Source organism: Neoarius graeffei, chromosome 15 (assembly GCF_027579695.1).
Source record: "Neoarius graeffei isolate fNeoGra1 chromosome 15, fNeoGra1.pri, whole genome shotgun sequence".
NCBI lineage: Eukaryota > Metazoa > Chordata > Actinopteri > Siluriformes > Ariidae > Neoarius > Neoarius graeffei.
In genome coordinates this window covers 21,423,922-21,442,701 of record NC_083583.1, presented here as the reverse complement: position 1 = coordinate 21,442,701, position 18,780 = coordinate 21,423,922, and the positions used below count along the sequence as shown (strand labels likewise).

The 18,780-nt window shown below is 42.2% G+C and overlaps 1 protein-coding gene across 2 annotated transcripts in view; it reads left to right on the top strand.

Moving 5' to 3' along the window:
- Nucleotides 1–2,864: 2,864 nt before the first annotated feature.
- LOC132899246 (mitofusin-1-like) overlaps nucleotides 2,865–18,780 on the top strand; it is a 54,571-nt gene continuing 38,655 nt past the window's right edge. For both annotated transcript variants that reach the window (XM_060940994.1, XM_060940993.1), the window contains exons 1-9: nucleotides 2,865–2,951; nucleotides 5,094–5,128; nucleotides 5,214–5,336; nucleotides 5,428–5,563; nucleotides 5,663–5,825; nucleotides 6,219–6,343; nucleotides 6,483–6,591; nucleotides 8,312–8,419; nucleotides 8,542–8,695. In XM_060940994.1, the coding sequence (XP_060796977.1) occupies nucleotides 5,222–5,336; nucleotides 5,428–5,563; nucleotides 5,663–5,825; nucleotides 6,219–6,343; nucleotides 6,483–6,591; nucleotides 8,312–8,419; nucleotides 8,542–8,695 (910 nt within the window). In that variant the 5' untranslated portion in view covers nucleotides 2,865–2,951; nucleotides 5,094–5,128; nucleotides 5,214–5,221. The remainder of the gene's footprint in view (nucleotides 2,952–5,093; nucleotides 5,129–5,213; nucleotides 5,337–5,427; nucleotides 5,564–5,662; nucleotides 5,826–6,218; nucleotides 6,344–6,482; nucleotides 6,592–8,311; nucleotides 8,420–8,541; nucleotides 8,696–18,780) is intronic.

Here is an 18,780-nt window from a genome sequence, read left to right as displayed (position 1 = left end):
GATGATTGATGCACAGCACACAACAAACAGTGCAACAAACTTCTACTTATAGAGGTTTTTAAAAGTAAAAGAAACAGTATTGATAACTTGATAGTGTTAATTGTGAAGTCACGTCTCGTACAACTAAAATTTAATTCAATTTAAGCACTTACTTTAATTTAGGCATTTCAATGTTATTCTAGTCATATCAAATTAAATGAAATAATTTGACGACTTTTTCACTGGAATATTTCGTGGGCAACTGAAAGAATGGACAAGAAGTGTTGTTTATAAATTTCACAACACTAAAAATAATCATAGAAGCTACTTTGCATACCTTTCCTCTGACAAAAAAACCCACCATAATTTATATAAAATAATAGTAGGGTATTTTATATAAACAATGTTAAAACAATGACGAGAAATTAACATAAAAGTAAATGCAATGGTTATTTCTAAGATATATTAAGTATCTCCAGTTTACTGTAGTAAGCTGTATGTTTATTATATTGTAATAACGTATATTATAACAAATAATAAAGATAAATATTGTCATAAAGATTGCAGACGTCAGCTATACAACTTGTGATTATTACTCCAAGTTCCTTACTGAAGTTGATGTTCATTAGGATGACCAGAAGAGGGCGTCAGTGGGTAAATAAAAATACATTCAACCTTGTATTTTCTGCTTCCTACTTATAATAATACAGTTACCCACTGGTGCCCTCTTCTGGTCATTCTAATGAACATCAACTTGGAATATTTTACAATTGTATGGCAGATGTTCAACGATGATCCAATAACAGATTAAATGTACTGTTAGTGTTATTTAACAAAGAAACCATATAGTTATTAATATGGTGACAAGAAGATGTATATTTAACATTTATGGAAGGAGTATCCAGTGTGAACGGTTTGTAAAAGCCAGTAGGTTTTCTGCTACAGGAAAGTCTTCAGGACAGACATTTGTTTGTCTTATTAACTTAAAGAAAGGGAGGGGAAAAAAGAGAGCCTGGTCAGGGAACAGCTACTATAATGCAAGTAAAAACAGGAACTAAGCTGTTTTCCAGACATTCCACAATATTAAACTTAAACATAAATGGTTAAAAGTATGTCTTGTCACTTATAAATAATAATTGTTGGCAAATTGCTGTGGTAGAAGAGGAATAAAACATTTTGTGATGAGCTGTTATAGGAACATAAGCAGCTTCGAGGTGATAACACTAAGTCTTTGGGCTGCATCACACCATCCTGTCATCAATTATTTTCCGACCACAACACATTTCTAAGTGTTTTATTCCTAATCTCTCAAATGTTATCGAGCATGATAATAACTCTAACTAGAAAAGCACTTGGAGAGCGCAGACCTCCGCCAAGAATCCTTTAAAAAAATCCAGGATCCAGAAGGTGATCTGGATCACCGCCAAAATTTAATGGATTGTTACTTGTGCCCAGTGACACCTCTGGAAAAAATTTCAGAGCAATCCGTTCATTACTTTTTCCGTAATGTTGCTAACAGACAAACCAACAAACAAACCAACGCTACCGAAAACATAACCTCCTTGGCGGAGGTAATGATACCAATGAGGGCACCATGGTGACACATCATTACAGCCTCATGTCTCCAGGGTTCACTTCTGAGCTCTGGTTACTGTCTGTGCAGGTTTCACATGCTCTCCCCATCTTCTTACTGCCTGCTACCCTGCCTGGGGCAGAAGCCACTGATAAGGGCTTTCCAGATGTCTCGATCTTGTGCTTTCCACTCTCTTCCTGGCTTGAGGGTTAGCCATTCTCTTGATGCTTGATTGTCCTGGATGAGAAAAGGATTGTTGGCTTTGTAGCTTCCAGACACTTCTGGCTTTCCCCACATGGTGTCACAAATTTTATGAAGACCCATCTCTTCCCCAGGTTGAGTTGTCTAGAGCTGGTCTTCTCTGTGACCAATCCATCTTGGGTGAACATATCACAAATGGACAGCGCTAAATACAACCATCAAGGCACATTCACTTGAACCACTTGCCGAGGTGGACTGGGATACATTTGACTACATTTGACCTTTTGTAGTGTAAATGCGTCCTGGTGCGTTCCCTGAAAAGGATGTAACAGAAAAGTGATGGAGGGTGTATCCAAATCTGAACACAAGTGGTCAGCTGGATACCTTGGAGACAGACTCATGATAGAGAAAGGTGTAAATGGCAACGTGCTTCACCTGTCTACTTATGATCCGATAACCCAAGATACATTTTAAAACCAAGTGTAAACAGGGCCTGTGTTTGACTTCTGTTTAGCGGGTGAAGTAGCTCGCCCCATGCCCAACCTTCCTCCTTTCTCAGCCAGGCTTAGGACCATCAGTGGTTGAGTTGTTCTCCTCGTGTCCATGTGGATTTGCTCCAGGTTCTCCAGATTCCTCCGACCTCCCAAAAAAACACGCCTGTTGGTAAATTGGTAAATTTACATCGTCCCTAGATTTGAATATAGGTGTGCATGGTGCCCTGGGACAGAACTGTCCCATCCAGGGTGTACGTGTATTCCCGACTTATCCAATGTTCCTCAGATAGACTCTGGATCTACAGCGACACTGCCCAGGATGAAATGGCTGTCCAGGATGAATGAATGAATGAATGAATGAATGAAATATACAGTATGATTATAGAGAAATGTTGTGATGTGTTTGAAAATGTCCTGAGTAGGGAGGATGGTAGATTTGTCAGAAGCATGAAGTGGAAGAAAAACTCAAATAAAGCATACAGACACTTAAAAAGCAGACTTAAGCACAGTAACACAAGAAGGTGCTTTGTTCATTTCCACTTCTGAGGCACACTTGGTGTTCATAAATCAGTGGTGTGTTTTCAGTAAAGACATCCAGACTTTTACTTTGGAAACAGCTCTGCATGTTGTGTGTGTCAAATATTTTCCTCTAGCTGGCACTAGCATGGCCAGTCCAAAGGAAGATATGATCAGTCGCAGATTCGGTAAGCAACTGATTACATTCGACATATTTTTGAGCATTATACACTGTCTTTTGTCATTTGCTAAGTAATCTGAGGTAAAAATAAAAAATGACACTGAACGCGTGAACCAGTTAGCTTGTTAGCATCCTGCATTGCTTGCCTTTAGTCGACTTAGGTCACTTAGTTGTAGCTGTAATTATCGTAGTTGTTTTGTTTAGCTATCTAAAAGCGAATATTAACTTATTTTAATATAAGAAAATAATTTAAATAATTACTTGGGGTTTTTTTTGTATTTAAAAAAACAACTATGGGCTAGCCTGTGTAGCTAGCAAGGTAGCTAAACTAAATGTTCGATAATGAGGTAAATCAAGTAAATATAAACGTCAAACACACTTTTATTACCATATATATTCAGATTAAGTGTTAAAACGTTATCAGTGGAGACTGGGGGGAAAAACCCCTGTAACAACTATTTTTCTTTCCTTATCCAGACTCATTGAATAACCTTTCTAGGCTGAGGCTGTTAATGATTGAGACAAACATTACCGATAACTGAAGGCCAAAACACTGCTGTGGTTTCTGCTGATTTTTTAAATAAAAACAAATTAATTTCAACTTTTACACGTCGTTTTTGTTTGTCATACGATATTAGAGCAAAAGGTGACAGCTAGTGATTTGAACAATAAATGGTCCCTTGTCATTCAGATTCTTATAAATGGAATAACGATTGAAATGTAGGTGGAATGACATGCTTTCAGCTCATGAAATGGAATGACATTGTTTCTAAGTGGAATGACATACTTTTAGGTTATGTTATCAGTGATATTACCTTTTACAAATGGAATGACAGCGTTTCCAGGTGGAATGACATACTTTAAGCTAATGTTATCAGTGATATCACCTTTTACAAATGGAATGACAGCGTTTCCAGGTGGAATGACATACTTTAAGCTAATGTTATCAGTGATATCCCCTTTTACAAATGGAATGACAGTGTTTTTAGGTGGAATGACATACTTTGAGGCAGTGTTATCAGTGATATCACCTATAACCTAACCCTAGAAACAATGTCATTCCATTTGTTAATTTGATATCACTGATAACATTGCCTCAAAGTATGTCATTCCACCTAGAAACCTTATCATTCCATTTGTAAAAGGTGATATCACTGACAACATTAGCTCAAAGTAAGTCAATACATATAGAAACCCTGTCATTCCATTTGTAAAAGCTGATATCCCACCAAGCACCCACTTATCTTATCCTAGGGAGGTCTAAAACTAAAGATTTCAATCGTTATTCCATTTGTAAGAATCTGAATGACAAGGGACCATTTATTGTTCAAATCACTACCTGTTATTCGTCATTCCATTTCATGCGTCATTCACTTTAGGGAGTTCTGTTTCAGTTTCGATTAGAGTTGGCCCATATAGCAAAAAAAAAAAAATCACGATACTTTGATGTGATACTATATTTATCACGATATTTAATTTTTCCAAATGTTTGCTCACCAGGTCCCAAAAACAAAAATCATTAAAAAGTTTTTTTTTTACACTTAATGATAATTAAATGGTTAAAATGATTTTAACATCTATAAATGTAGAAAGAAAGAAGAAACCTTTATTTGTCACATGCACACTTCACTTCAAGCACAGTGAAATTCATCCTCTGCATTTAACCCATCTGAAGCAGTGAACACACACACAGCCACACCAGAGCGCCCGGGGAGCAGTCAGGGGTTCGGTACCTTGCTCAAGGGCACTTCAGCCCAAGGCCGCCCCACGTTAACCTAACTGCATGTCTTTGGACTGTGGGGGAAACCGGAGCACCCGGAGGAAACCCACGCAGACACGGGGAGAACATGCAAACTCCACACAGAAAGGCCCTCGCTGGCCGCTGGGTTCGAACCCGGAACCTTCTTGCTGTGAGGCGACCGTGCTAACCACTACACCACCGTGCCGCCAAATGTAAAAATAATATGCAGAAAATATATTTTCTGCAGTCTGCAAAGGAAAAAAAAGGCAACACTAAATCACTTTCTTTTCCCAAGCAGGTAAAAAAGAATAACTATAATTTGCAAAACAGGCAATCGAAAATAGGATTTAGGAAATAAACCTGTATGAACGAAAAGTCAGTGAATTTAAATATTGTGTTTTTCTGCAGGTTTGGCACATCTTCCTTGTTTAAAGATTGTAAAGGTAAGGGGAAAAGGAAAATAACAACTTGCTATCAGAAAAATGATTAGTGGTGAAATTTGAGCCCGGAATGTTGTCCTACTTACAGATAAAGACATGGACCACGAGGAACGCTCTCCTCTCAAAGACTTTTTACTGGCCAAAAAGAAGATTGGTGAAGTTTTTGAGCAGCTGCTTAATTACGCCCAGGACAGTTCACAGTTTGTTAAAGGTGAAATGAAATGAATCGTTTTTTTTTTTTGAGTGAAACAAGTATTTTTGTTGGTGTGATTTTTCTGATTCTTTGTCTGCTTGTCTATCAGATACATGTAATAATGAATCATTAGAGCACATTGCAAATAGACATCAGTTGGAGGTGACAGAGGCATACATCAGCAAACTAACAGTTATCAAAGAGGTGCTGGCTCGCAGACATATGAAGGTGGCCTTTTTTGGCAGGTGACTTGTGTTTCCTTCTGAAGCAGATAATTTGCTAAATTGTAACCTGAGGCTGGATTTGTATGAATGATTTTCTAATGGTTTGTTATATTTAACCAGAACAAGCAATGGAAAGAGCACAGTTATCAATGCCATGCTGCGCGACCGGGTGATGCCCAGTGGCATTGGCCACACAACTAACTGCTTTTTGAGCATTGAAGGCACTGATGAAGATGGGGCTTATCTGAAAACTGAGGGCTCAGAGGAAGAGAAGAGCATCAAGGTGAGAGCCAGCTTGACAAGACTTATTAAACTACAACAGTCAGGTGACATTATGGAATTGGATTTTAGGTTATGTTTCTGTAAGGGGAAAAAAACTTTGGGGTGTGTGCTGTAATAGGAAAATAATTAATCATATAATCAATCAGAATGATAAATGACAGGGTGGTGTGATGCAGCATGACATGAAGTGGAGTTTCTGTTACCACCCTGTTATCAAATTGATTATTTTTCTATAACAGCATGTCTTGAAATGCTTCTCTCTCACTCGTATTACAGCAGTTTGCCAATGCAAGCACTCTTTATACTGTATTTGCTAAAAAACATCATGCATGTTTTATGTTTATAGCGACATTTTATAATTGTTAATGTCATGCTTTGACCTGTATTTTCACAGACTGTCAATCAGCTGGCTCATGCACTGCATATGGATGAGAGTCTTGATGCTGGCTGTTTGGTTAAGGTCTTCTGGCCCAAAGCAAAGTGCGCACTTCTCAGGGATGACCTAGTACTCATGGACAGGTATTGATTTATATAACAAATGTCTTTTTTTAAAATGGGCATTGTTGTATGTTTGTACATTGATACATGTGCACGCCTTTCTTGTGTATTACCATTAAAATAAATAAGTAGCTTAGGTGATCGTGTTTTGTATCCACAGTCCCGGGACTGACATCACCACAGAGTTGGACAGCTGGATCGACAAGTTCTGTCTGGACGCCGATGTGTTTGTGCTGGTGGCTAACTCTGAGTCTACGCTAATGAACACAGTGAGAAGCTACTGCAGTGCATCTTATTAACATTTCAAAACTGTTGTTTTTCATAGCCTATTTAAATTGCAAAATAACACAGAGATTTGAAAATTTTTAAATTGGTTATACTGGGTGTCTCCTAATTCACTGGAAGTCATTACACAGTCAATTCATGTGGTATGTAGAGTCACAGGTTTGCCATGATCAAGCTTAGGCAAACCTGTGACTCTACATACCACATGAATTGACTGTGTAATGACTTCCAGTGAATTGGCTTTATATATAATATTATTTATATTTTATCAGTGAGCAAAATGAATTTCTGCTTAAACAGTAGATATTTACAAAGTTCTCTACGTATCCAATTTATTTAAACAGCTTGCTTTGATCCAACACAATAAAGCATGAACACACATAATAATCAGTAGCACATAAAAATAGTTAGAACCAGTCAGAATTATAATGTATGAATCAGTAAAAGGTGGGGGAAAACTGGAGATTGAAATTGGAAAACTCTAATAATTATATAGAAATCTGGTCAGAAATCCTGCCCTAAAACATCTTAAAGCTAGACAGCCTTTCAATTTTATAAAATCGGTGAAATTTTGTTCTCTCTGAAATTTGGTCATTGTGATATGTTTATTTCTGTAATATCTCCAAAAAAAATGTGGCTGGGAAGTTATTTAACTTGAGGGGATTGGCTAGCAAATAATATGCATGAAATCGCTCGCTTCAAGCAGACAGAAGAAGTCCGTGTGCGCATGCGCAGGTTTACCACCTTCTCCTTCTTCTTCTTTTGGGTTTTACAGCAGCTGGCATCCACAGTGTTGCATTACCGACATCTACAGGTTTACCTTGACCGTGCACTGACAGTTACATCATTCTGTCGCTAAACGAACAGCTGATCACACAGAGGTGCTCGCTGACCACCGATATTTATTAGTTTGGTCCTGTGTTTCCTTTCCTTCGCGACATAACGTCTTTTCTTCTCGCTTTCCGTTACTGTAGTCGGTCTTTCACGTTTCATTCGCACTCTCACATCTGCCATTTTTCCCTCCCGTTTCAAATTTGTGTCCCACAATGCCTTGTGCGAATGGGGAAAGCCCACCACGTGATGCATGACATAGTATCTTGAATTGGGTCATAGTGAAGCAGGAAAAAATAGCAGGGAATTTAGGGCCACATGGTCCTAAATTCATTATTTGTTCCATTAAAAAAAAAAACCTAATAAAACTGGAAGTCTGTGATTCGAATTCAGTAGCTTTCGGTCCACTAGACAAAAATAATTGGATGTCAGGGAAAATTCTTTTCATGACCTACACTTAAAATCTGAATGGCAGTTTACCTTTAATGACTTTAGAGGGAGACATTTCGTAGATGTTTAATACCAACTAATTGGCTTGTGTATCAGTTTGGAAGTAAATTAGTAAATATTTTGGTTCTTTGGCAAATTTGTCCTGAATTCAGAAAGCCAGTAAGATCTTGTTTAATTTCATGTACTAGGCCTGCATGGTAAAAAGATGACCTGTTTATTTTGTGAATAACCGTTTAGGTTGTGTTTTATTGTTCAGTCATGAAACACTTCCGCTCAGATAAGACAGGATGCACAGGCGTCCCTTTTGTTGCGCGTGTGTGTGTATGTGGATTGTTGGAGAATGGAGTTTTTCCTCAGCTGAGTTGCTACCATGTTACCAGAGTTTAAGTGTTCTGACCTTCCTTTGTGCTTTCTTCCTCAAAGGAGAAACAATTCTTCCACAAAGTAAACGAACGCCTTTCAAAGCCCAACATTTTCATCCTGAATAATCGCTGGGACGCTTCTGCCTCTGAACCAGAATACATGGAGGATGTGAGTGCCTTATTTGTTTTGTTTTTTTTTAAATCACAAATTTCCCATATATTGTCCTTTTTTCATAGTCTCTTTATTTTGCGAGATTACATGACTGATTTTACAACTGCCTTCTACTTTAGGTACGTAAGCAGCACATGGACCGGTGTGTGAACTTCCTGGTGGAGGAACTCAGGGTGGTGGATCGCCAACAGGCTCCAAATCATATCTTCTTCGTGTCTGCCAAGGAGGTGCTGAACTCCAGAATGCAGCGGGCGCAGGATATGCCAGAGTCTGGTAAGCAGGTCACACTCAGGGTACATGGCACTTTAGCTGCTTACTTCTGCCAGCATGTCATACGTGGTTACTCCGGTGTTGACCGTGCTTAGTAACAGCCACAGTGTACCCACATACTCATGAGAATTTGAACGATGACTTCCTTATTCATTTATTTATTTATTTAGCAGATGATTTTATCTGGGCGGCACGGTGGTGTAGTGGTTAGCGCTGTCGCCTCACAGCAAGAAGGTCCTGGGTTCGAGCCCCGGGGCCGGCGAGGGCCTTTCTGTGTGGAGTTTGCATGTTCTCCCCGTGTCCGCGTGGGTTTCCTCCGGGTGCTCCGGTTTCCCCCACAGTCCAAAGACATGCAGGTTAGGTTAACTGGTGACTCTAAATTGACCGTAGGTGTGAATGTGAGTGTGAATGGTTGTCTGTGTCTATGTGTCAGCCCTGTGATGACCTGGCGACTTGTCCAGGGTGTACCCCGCCTTTCGCCCGTAGTCAGCTGGGATAGGCTCCAGCTTGCCTGCGACCCTGTAGAAGGATAAAGCGGCTAGAGATAATGAGATGAGATGAGATGATTTTATCTCTGTTGTATGACTTGTGAACAGCAGTCACAAACATATTAAGCACAGGATGATCCTGTTATCAAAGAATGGGGAAAATGATAAAGGGAAAAAAAACCTATTCATGCATGTATTTAACAACCAGCCAGAAACCAAGACACATCTAAACCCACATGATGTTGACTCTCAGGGCCTTTATTGGAGGTGAGCGAGGATGTGTGAAGTACACCATAAAAATCAGCAATTAATGTATATTGCAGTGAATTTTGTAATATTTCATTGCAATAAATAGATCATTGAATAATAAATCATAACATGATCACATAAATTGAATTCTTTTTTTCTTTGTGAGCCTTTGAAAGGCTATAATCTACAGTTTTTTTAATGTATTACTATATTTTATTATTAACTGCATCTATTCTCTAATCTGATTATGATCATGACTCAGTTTAATATATTTATTTTTGTTTCATAATGATGACAAATCTATATTCATTCATACCACAACTTATTTTCTAGCAATAAAGAAGAAATCATACAGTATGTGCATTTCACAATTTAGAGTTAATCATTATATCAAAGGCTGATTAACACAATTTAAGCCCTGTTTACATTTAGTTTTAGAATGCGTCTTAGGTGATTGGATCACAAGTGGATCACGCTAAATACAAGTGTAAACGGTCACCAAGGCATGTTGTGATCCGATCATTCAAACCACTTGCCGAGGTGGTCTGGGAGGGGGTGGAGAGCAAGAAAATAATGACGATATGTTGCAAGTTTTATGTTTTTAACATAACTGTGCATGGAGCCCTTTGACCTTTTAGCAGAAGTGATGTAGGTAGTAACGAAATCTGAACACAAGTGATCAGCTGGACACCTTTGAGATGCATGATACACACAGGTGTAAACGGCGATGTGTCTTGGCTGTCCACTTGTGATCCGATCATCTAAGACCCATTTTAAAACCAAATGTAAACATGGCCTTAGACATATTTCAGAATAATTTTTAAACACATTAGATATGCTTTGCGGGGGCGGCACGGTGGTGTAGTGGTTAGCGCTGTGGCCTCACAGCAAGAAGGTCCGGGTTCGAGCCCCGTGGCCGACGAGGGCCTTTCTGTGTGGAGTTTGCATGTTCTCCCCGTGCCCGCGTGGGTTTCCTCCGGGTGCTCCGGTTTCCCCCACAGTCCAAAGACATGCAGGTTAGGTTAACTGGTGACTCTAAATTGACCGTAGGTGTGAATGTGAGTGTGAATGGTTGTGTGTGTCTATGTGTCAGCCCTGTGATGACCTGGCGACTTGTCCAGGGTGTACCCCGCCTTTCGCCCGTAGTCAGCTGGGATAGGCTCCAGCTTGCCTGCGACCCTGTAGAACAGGATAAAGCGGCTAGAGATCATGAGATGAGATGAGATTTTAGGCCATGTTTCAATCTAGACACACCTTAAAACACAAGTTCACTTACTCTGTTGCATTTATTTTATGTTCTCTTTCTGTTTAAGTCCATAAAGATGCATTAAATTCCCAAAGCACTTTTAGCCATGAATATCTGCGTGCCAGTGGAGGATCGGCGACACCCTGTCCCTGATTTGACCTAAACTTTTCATACGTCAGTTGTAGGTATCATGCCGCCATCTTGTGTCTAAGAACTACACTTCCGCGTTGACAACGTCACGCCTGGGCGGGATCACGTACATCATTCCTCAGGTTTCACATAAGAGACTTGGAAACTCCATTTTTCTTTGTCTCTGGTGTCTGAACTGAGCGGAGGACAGACCATAGAGGGACGCTCACCATCGGACCGTACGAAACCACGACTCTTTCCTGCAAGAGACACGTTTTAGAACGTTCTCCTCCTTCTGTCCACCCTTGATCACGGTGGACTCCAGGAAACACGCGCGTTTTTAACTCAAGTGAGTTATAAACCGGTTTTGTCAGTTATTTCTTTCAGTACGTACTAGACTGCAACCAAAAGGCAGTTTTATTGGTGTTGGGAGCGGCTGGACCGTCCTAACCTGTCTGATCAGAACTTTCTTCTCACGAGCTACGAAGATCTTCAAAGGAAACTTCAGAGCAACCGCTCTCTCTCTCTCTCTCTCTGTCTCTCCGAAGCGCAGTCTTCAGCCTACCGGTCATTTCCACGGAAGAGACTCTGCTTTCTACAGAAGACGAAGGTTTGCAGTAAGGAAAGGCACTGGGCAAAATAATTAGTCTAGACAGTAATCAGGGGTGTAGTGGGCGTGGTACGCGGGGGTACGCCGTCCACCCACTTCTCCCGAGGTGAGATTCAAAAAAAAAAAAAAACCTCATTCAATGGCCTGAGTTTATACGCTCTACAGTAAGTGACACGTGCCTTTGTGCTCATCATCAATGCCCCCAATCGAACGTTACGTAAAACGTAGCGACGCAAAGTAGAATGCATTCTAAACGCAGCCAAGATATTATAATTATGTAAACGGTTGACTCCGCCATCTGTCGGTTTAATGCTTCATGATCTTTGAAGTTCTAATGCGATTTTTGCTCAGTATAGGCCTATGATTTTGAATAGCCTAATAATAACAGTAGGGTCTCTGTGTGTGTGTGTGTGTGTGCGCGCGCGCGTGTGATTTCCGGGCGTTCATGGTAGCAGCACCGAGAGGGCAACAGAACTGATATTGAGGTATTTCACCTGACGTCACAGGGTCACGTGACGCCCCGGTGTCCACCATTTTGGACGGCAAGCTAGCTAATGTCAACAACAGTAGCTGGTATGTTACTGTAGCAATGTTTACGTTCAGTCATTTGGATGACTGTTAAAACCTTTCAGTCTCAAGTTTTTCCTTTACTGGATTTACTAGTTTACTGAGCCAGCCGGCCCCGGAGCGTTAGCTAGCCAGCCAGCCGGCTCCGGAGCGCTAGCCAGCCATCCAGCCGGCCCTGGAGCGCTAGCCAGCCAGCCGGCTCCGGAGCGCTAGCCAGCCGGCCCCGGAGCGCTAGCCAGCCAGCCAGCCGGCTCCGGAGCGCTAGCCAGCCGGCCCCGGAGCGCTAGCCAGCCAGCCAGCCGGCCCCGGAGCGCTAGCCAGCCAGCCAGCCGGCCGGCCCCGGAGCGCTAGCTAGCCAGCCAGCCGGCCGGCCCCGGAGCGCTAGCTAGCCAGCCAGCCGGCCGGCCCCGGAGCGCTAGCTAGCCAGCCAGCCGGCCGGCCCCGGAGCGCTAGCTAGCCAGCCAGCCGGCCGGCCCCGGAGCGCTAGCTAGTTAGCCAGCCAGCCGGCCGGCTCCGGAGCGCCAGCCAGCCGGCCGGCCCCGGAGCGCTAGCCAGCCAGCCGGCCGGCCCCGGAGCGCTAGCCAGCCATCCGGCCGGCCCCGGAGCGCTAGCCAGCCATCCGGCCGGCCCCGGAGCGCTAGCCAGCCAGCCGGCCGGCCCCGGAGCGCTAGCCAGCCAGCCGGCCGGCCCCGGAGCGCTAGCCAGCCAGCCGGCCGGCCCCGGAGCGCTAGCCAGCCAGCCGGCCGGCCCCGGAGCGCTAGCCAGCCAGCCGGCCCCGGAGCGCGCTCAGTAAACTAGTAAATACAGTAAAGGAAAAACTTATAACGGGCCATATCTCAACAGACTAAGAAGTTATTTCAATGACATTTAATAACATTTTGTTTATCCTGAGGACCGAAAGTAAATGAAAATGTGAACAAACCTTAGCTGTCAGTGAACAATCCTGGTGGAAGCAGGTAAACGTCGTTCTCTAAGCCTGCTAACCTCAATTTTTGCAAATACCTCTCCCTCTGCTCGCCCTGTAAATGCCCTACGTCGCTGGATAGTGAAGGTGTTTTCTGCATCTCGCTCCTTTTTCTTTTATGTTTTTCGTTTGTCGCCTTCCTCACATTCAAACTGATTCGAGCCGTGCCGTCCAAAATGGCAGTGTCACATGACTTGGTCACGTGAGTGAAATACCTCAATTATCGCCTGCCTGGTCATCCTTACGCGGATAATTTCACCACATACTGTGTGTATATATATATATATATATATATATATATATGATTTGAAATTCATAATCTTTGTGGCCTTCCTGTTTAGTGTTTTGTTGTACATCCAAAAATGTGAAATGACAATAAATTTAAAGAAATACTCAAGTCTTTAAGAAGGAGTGCATGGTAGGGCTTAACCCAATGGCTGCATGTCATGTATTTTGTATACGCAGGTGCCTCAATCGCGCCAGACTAAAGGCCTCTGTATGTTCGTGCGACAAGGCTTTCGCAGATAGCTTTTTGCAGACAGTTGTAATTTATTGTTGAGCGGGGATAATAGGCGTGCGCGATGTTATTCACCGGCACAACGCAAGGGGGCGCGAAGTCGCTAGGAGTAGTTGGTGGGTGTGGTTAGTGGAGTGTTTATCCTCCGGTTACTTATAATGACTAGAACTTTTTTTTTTTAATATAATGACTAGAACTGGAGTCGTATAGATGTACGTACTTCCTCAATCAACCGCTCTTCATGCTGCTCCATCTTCGCTCGTGTTTTTAAAAATGCCGGTCGTGAAAACAAACCAAACTGGGAAAGTAGGGAAGCGGAAGTGCGTGTACAGCGGATGTAGAGTGGACCAATCAGAGCCCTCTTGTCTGCGGCGCTGTCTGCGAGGCTTCTGCGGTGGTCACAATTTTTGGGAGGTGCGCGCAGAGCGTCTGCGAAGGTGGGGGGCTACGCAGACACTGTCTGCGACGCTATCTGCGAGGACTGGGTTGTCAGCATAAATTGGCCTTTAATGCTTGATTTATTCGATTGGTGCCTTTTATAATAAATTTCAGCCCATTGCTGGTTTGTATGTGATGTGAGTGAGTGACGTGACTTTTTTTGAACTTCTGGACACATGCTGTAGCTGTTGCCACGGCAGTAAGTAGGCTAGTAAAAATATCGAATTCCGAATGCAGCTCGACTCAAATGAACATGAATCGAACATGAACAAAGGTGTTTGTGTATCATCATTTCCAATATTTTGGCTTCACGCCTGATAGTCCATGTTAAACCTATACAAGGTTTATGTTGAGTTCCAGCAGCAGAGTGGTGCTGTCTACGACGATGCATTCGGAAGGAGAAGGCGAATTTGTTCCTCTTTAGCCATTTCGGCATATTTATTGGAGACAAAATAAACCGCGGCTTTTCGCCAGAACAGTTGGGCTGTACTGACAAACACGAATGAAAATTGCACACATAAAAATGTCTGAAAAAAAAGTGTCTTCTTGTGCCCTCTTGTGTTGTTAAAAGAACGTAACATTTATACAAATCATTCATACCAAACGTAGGCGACCGCTTCTGACATGATATCAAATCGATGACGTCACGAATCGCGTAGCCCCACTTTAAAAGTCTCCACTACACCACTGACAGTAATTAATTCACTAAGTGTGAAGCTATAGTCAGGAATAAGTGTGTACACTGATTTATTATTTTTGATTCTCTATTATTTGGTATTATTGATTTAAAATTGGTTAATCCATAAGTTTGTGCATGTCTTTTTATCCAACAACATGAGCTGCAGGGCTTGGGCAAATCCCTGCAGGGAACTATATTAACCGTTAACCTGCATACTGATCTAATCTACAACCCCGATTCCAAAAAGGTTGGGACAAATTACAAATTGTAAATAAAAATGGAATGCAATGATGTGGAAGTTTCAAAATTCCATATTTTATTCAGAATAGAACATAGATGACATATCAAATGTTTAAACTGAGAAAATGTATCATTTAAAGAGAAAAATTAGGTGATTTTAAATTTCATGACAACAACACATCTCAAAAAAGTTGGGACAAGGCCATGTTTACCACTGTGAGACATCCCCTTTTCTCTTTACAACAGTCTGTAAACATCTGGGGACTGAGGAGACAAGTTACTCAAGTTTAGGGATAGGAATGTTAACCCATTCTTGTCTAATATAGGATTCTAGTTGCTCAACTGTCTTAGGTCTTTTTTGGCGTATCTTCCGTTTTATGATGCGCCATATGTTTTCTATGGATGAAAGATCTGGACTGCAGGCTGGCCAGTTCAGTACCCGGACCCTTCTTCTATGCAGCCATGATGCTGTAATTGATGCAGTATGTGGTTTGGCCTTGTCATGTTGGAAAATGCAAGGTCTTCCCTGAAAGAGACGTCGTCTGGATGGGAGCATATGTTGCTCTAGAACCTGGATATACCTTTCAGCATTGATGGTGTCTTTCCAGATGTGTAAGCTGCCCATGCCACACGCACTAATGCAACCCCATACCATCAGAGATGCAGGCTTCTGAACTGAGCGCTGATAACAACTTGGGTCGTCCTTCTCCTCTTTAGTCCGAATGACCCGGCGTCCCTGATTTCCATAAAGAACTTCAAATTTTGATTCGTCTGACCACAGAACAGTTTTCCACTTTGCCACAGTCCATTTTAAATGAGCCTTGGCCCAGAGAAGACGTCTGCGCTTCTGGATCATGTTTAGATATGGCTTCTTCTTTGAACTATAGAGTTTTAGTTGGCAACGGCGGATGGCACGGTGAATTGTGTTCACAGATAATGTTCTCTGGAAACATTCCTGAGCCCATTTTGTGATTTCCAATACAGAAGCATGCCTGTATGTGATGCAGTGCCGTCTAAGGGCCCGAAGATCACAGGCACCCAGTATGGTTTTCCGGCCTTGACCCTTACACACAGAGATTCTTCCAGATTCTCTGAATCTTTTGATGATATTATGCACTGTAGATGATGATATGTTCAAACTCTTTGCAATTTTACACTGTTGAACTCCTTTCTGATATTGCTCCACTATTTGTCGGCACAGAATTAGGGGGATTGGTGATCCTCTTCCCATCTTTACTTCTGAGAGCCGCTGCCACTCCAAGATGCTCTTTTTATACCCAGTCATGTTAATGACCTATTGCCAGTTGACCTAATGAGTTGCAATTTGGTCCTCCAGCTGTTCCTTTTTTGTACCTTTAACTTTTCCAGCCTCTTATTGCCCCTGTCCCAACTTTTTTGAGATCTGTTGCTGGCATGAAATTTCAAATGAGCCAATATTTGGCATGAAATTTCAAAATGTCTCACTTTCGACATTTGATATGTTGTCTATGTTCTATTGTGAATACAATATCAGTTTTTGAGATTTGTAAATTATTGCATTCCGTTTTTATTTACAATTTGTACTTTGTCCCAACTTTTTTGGAATCGGGGTTGTATAACACTATGCAGACTGTAGACAAATTGGCTGGAAGAATCAAGAACGAGATCAAATATGTCAGAGAAATAAGGGATTTAATGCAAGACCTGCTTAGAGAAGTAGGTGACTCAATTAGTTCCCTGAGTAGTGGCAAGGTCCCATCGTATCTCACACCCCTTAGCTTGGTGGAGAATATACTACAATCCACTACTACTACTAGAGACGTGCATTCCTCGCAAATACACCTGGCATATAGTCTCGGCAGTGCTATTCCCATTTTTGTGAGTCCACAAGATTTCAAGATAAGTTTCATACTAAATCTACCCATCATTGAGAGAAACAACATATATAGACTCAAGTCTGTCCTCAGTGTAGGTTTCTGGAAGGACAATGTCTGTATACGCATACAAACACCACCCATGGTAGCATACCATGACGACAACCCCTCTGTCTATTTTATTCCCAACCTAGAGATGTGCACCTCCACTAAAGACATCCACTGGGTCTGCCCAAGCAACCCATTTATTAGAGACACTATGGATCGCCTGTGCGGTCTGAGGGCGAAAGCGCCCGAACAAAAGTGTGTAGGTCAAATGTCCGCAAAGGACGAGGATATGGAAACTAGAGTAGAAAGAGCTGGTAGTCGGTGGGTTGTTAACACCCCGAAAACTGAAATCTTGATGTCATACAACCAGCACCACACAGCCACAAGAATGAAAATCCCAAACCAAACGGTGTTCCTTAGTGTACCACAAGGAGCCACCATTCACATATGGCCCTTTTCCACTACCCTTTTTCAGCTCACTTCAGCCCGACACGGCTCGCGTTTCGACTACCTAAGAACAGCACGACTCAGCTCGCTTCAGCCCTGCTAAGCACCCAAAACTCGCACGGTTTTGGAGTAGGGCTGAAGCGAGCCAAACCGAGCTGAGTGAGGCTGGGGGCGTGAGCAGACACTCCCCTGTGCACTGATTGGTGAGGAGGAGTGTCCTCACATGCCCACACACGCCCCGCGAGCACGCTGGGATCTGTAAACACCGCAAACCTGGAAGAAGAAGAATTACGAGAATTTCTGAAGCCTTATGCGCCTCGCCTCATCTATACGCTCTTGCGAGTATCTGTTGGCGTTGTCGGTGACAACAAGCCACAGCACCAAGACCAACAACACTAACGACTCCATGTCCTCCATGTTTATTGTTTACTATCTGGGTCGTGAGACTACCGCTTAAAAGATCACTGATGTCACTGTTTGTGCCACTTAACGACATCACGTGACGTCCACCCACTTTCGCTAACTCCACCCAATGTGTCCACCCACTTCCAGCCAGCACGGTTCAGTGCGGTTGTAGTCGAAATGCAACTCCAATAGCCCCGCTCAGCTTGACTCAGCCCAACTCAGCACGGCACGGTTCAGCCCGACTCAGCCGCGTTTGTAGTGGAAAAGCGGCAATAGGTGACATCACCCTACACCATCTTAGTAGTGACGGGTACGATTCGGAGATTGAGATGATAGATGCATTCGAAGGTTATGATCTTGAGATCAGTAACACCCTCCAACAGCAATTGCTGGTTGAAGGGACCAAAACGGGGGAATTTAGTGTAGATCAGAATGGAATTTCAACCATAGTCTCCCAACTCCGATCAGAGGGTTACTTGACCTCAAATCTGCCCTAAGTCTGATTGTTTTGGGACTACTTCTCTGTGGCTGGGTCTTTTCTGCTGGTATCGCATGCATGCTACACAAACGAATAGCGACGCTATATGCCAAGCTGGATAAAGGGGTCTGCGTTCCTGACAGCTTCGGCCATAGTAGTGCACGCTTTCTGGCCAAACCATCTGTTGCGGTTACTTTGCCAGAAGATTAGGTTTAACACCCTAAACACTAACACTTCTTTTCTCTACTCCACTTCCTCTCTTTTCTTGTTTTATTTTTTTTTCTTCCTTTGAGTAGGAAATGGTGTGTGTATATATATATATATATATATATATATATATATATATATATATATATATATATATATGTAGTGTTCACTGAAATGAAGTATACATGTAACCTGTACTGAAATGAAGTATATATGTAGTCTTCACTGGAAAAATATGTAACGTTCACTGTTTGAACTCTGAGGTAACCCTAGTCTAGTTAGTGATTATATGCCCAAAGTGCCTATGGTGATTATATGCTCAAGTGCCTTGTAATGGAAATTTCTAATAAACACTTCAGAACGCTTAACAGTCGTCTTTTCAGTCATTTATTAAAGTAAATCATACAAAGGTATATAAGAAAGAAAATTAAAGCAGAACATCACCTCTAGTGATGTGAGAGTATGCGTGCGCTCTCTGAGTTGTGTTTTAGTGGCTGCTATCTATTATACTCTAAAGGCATTT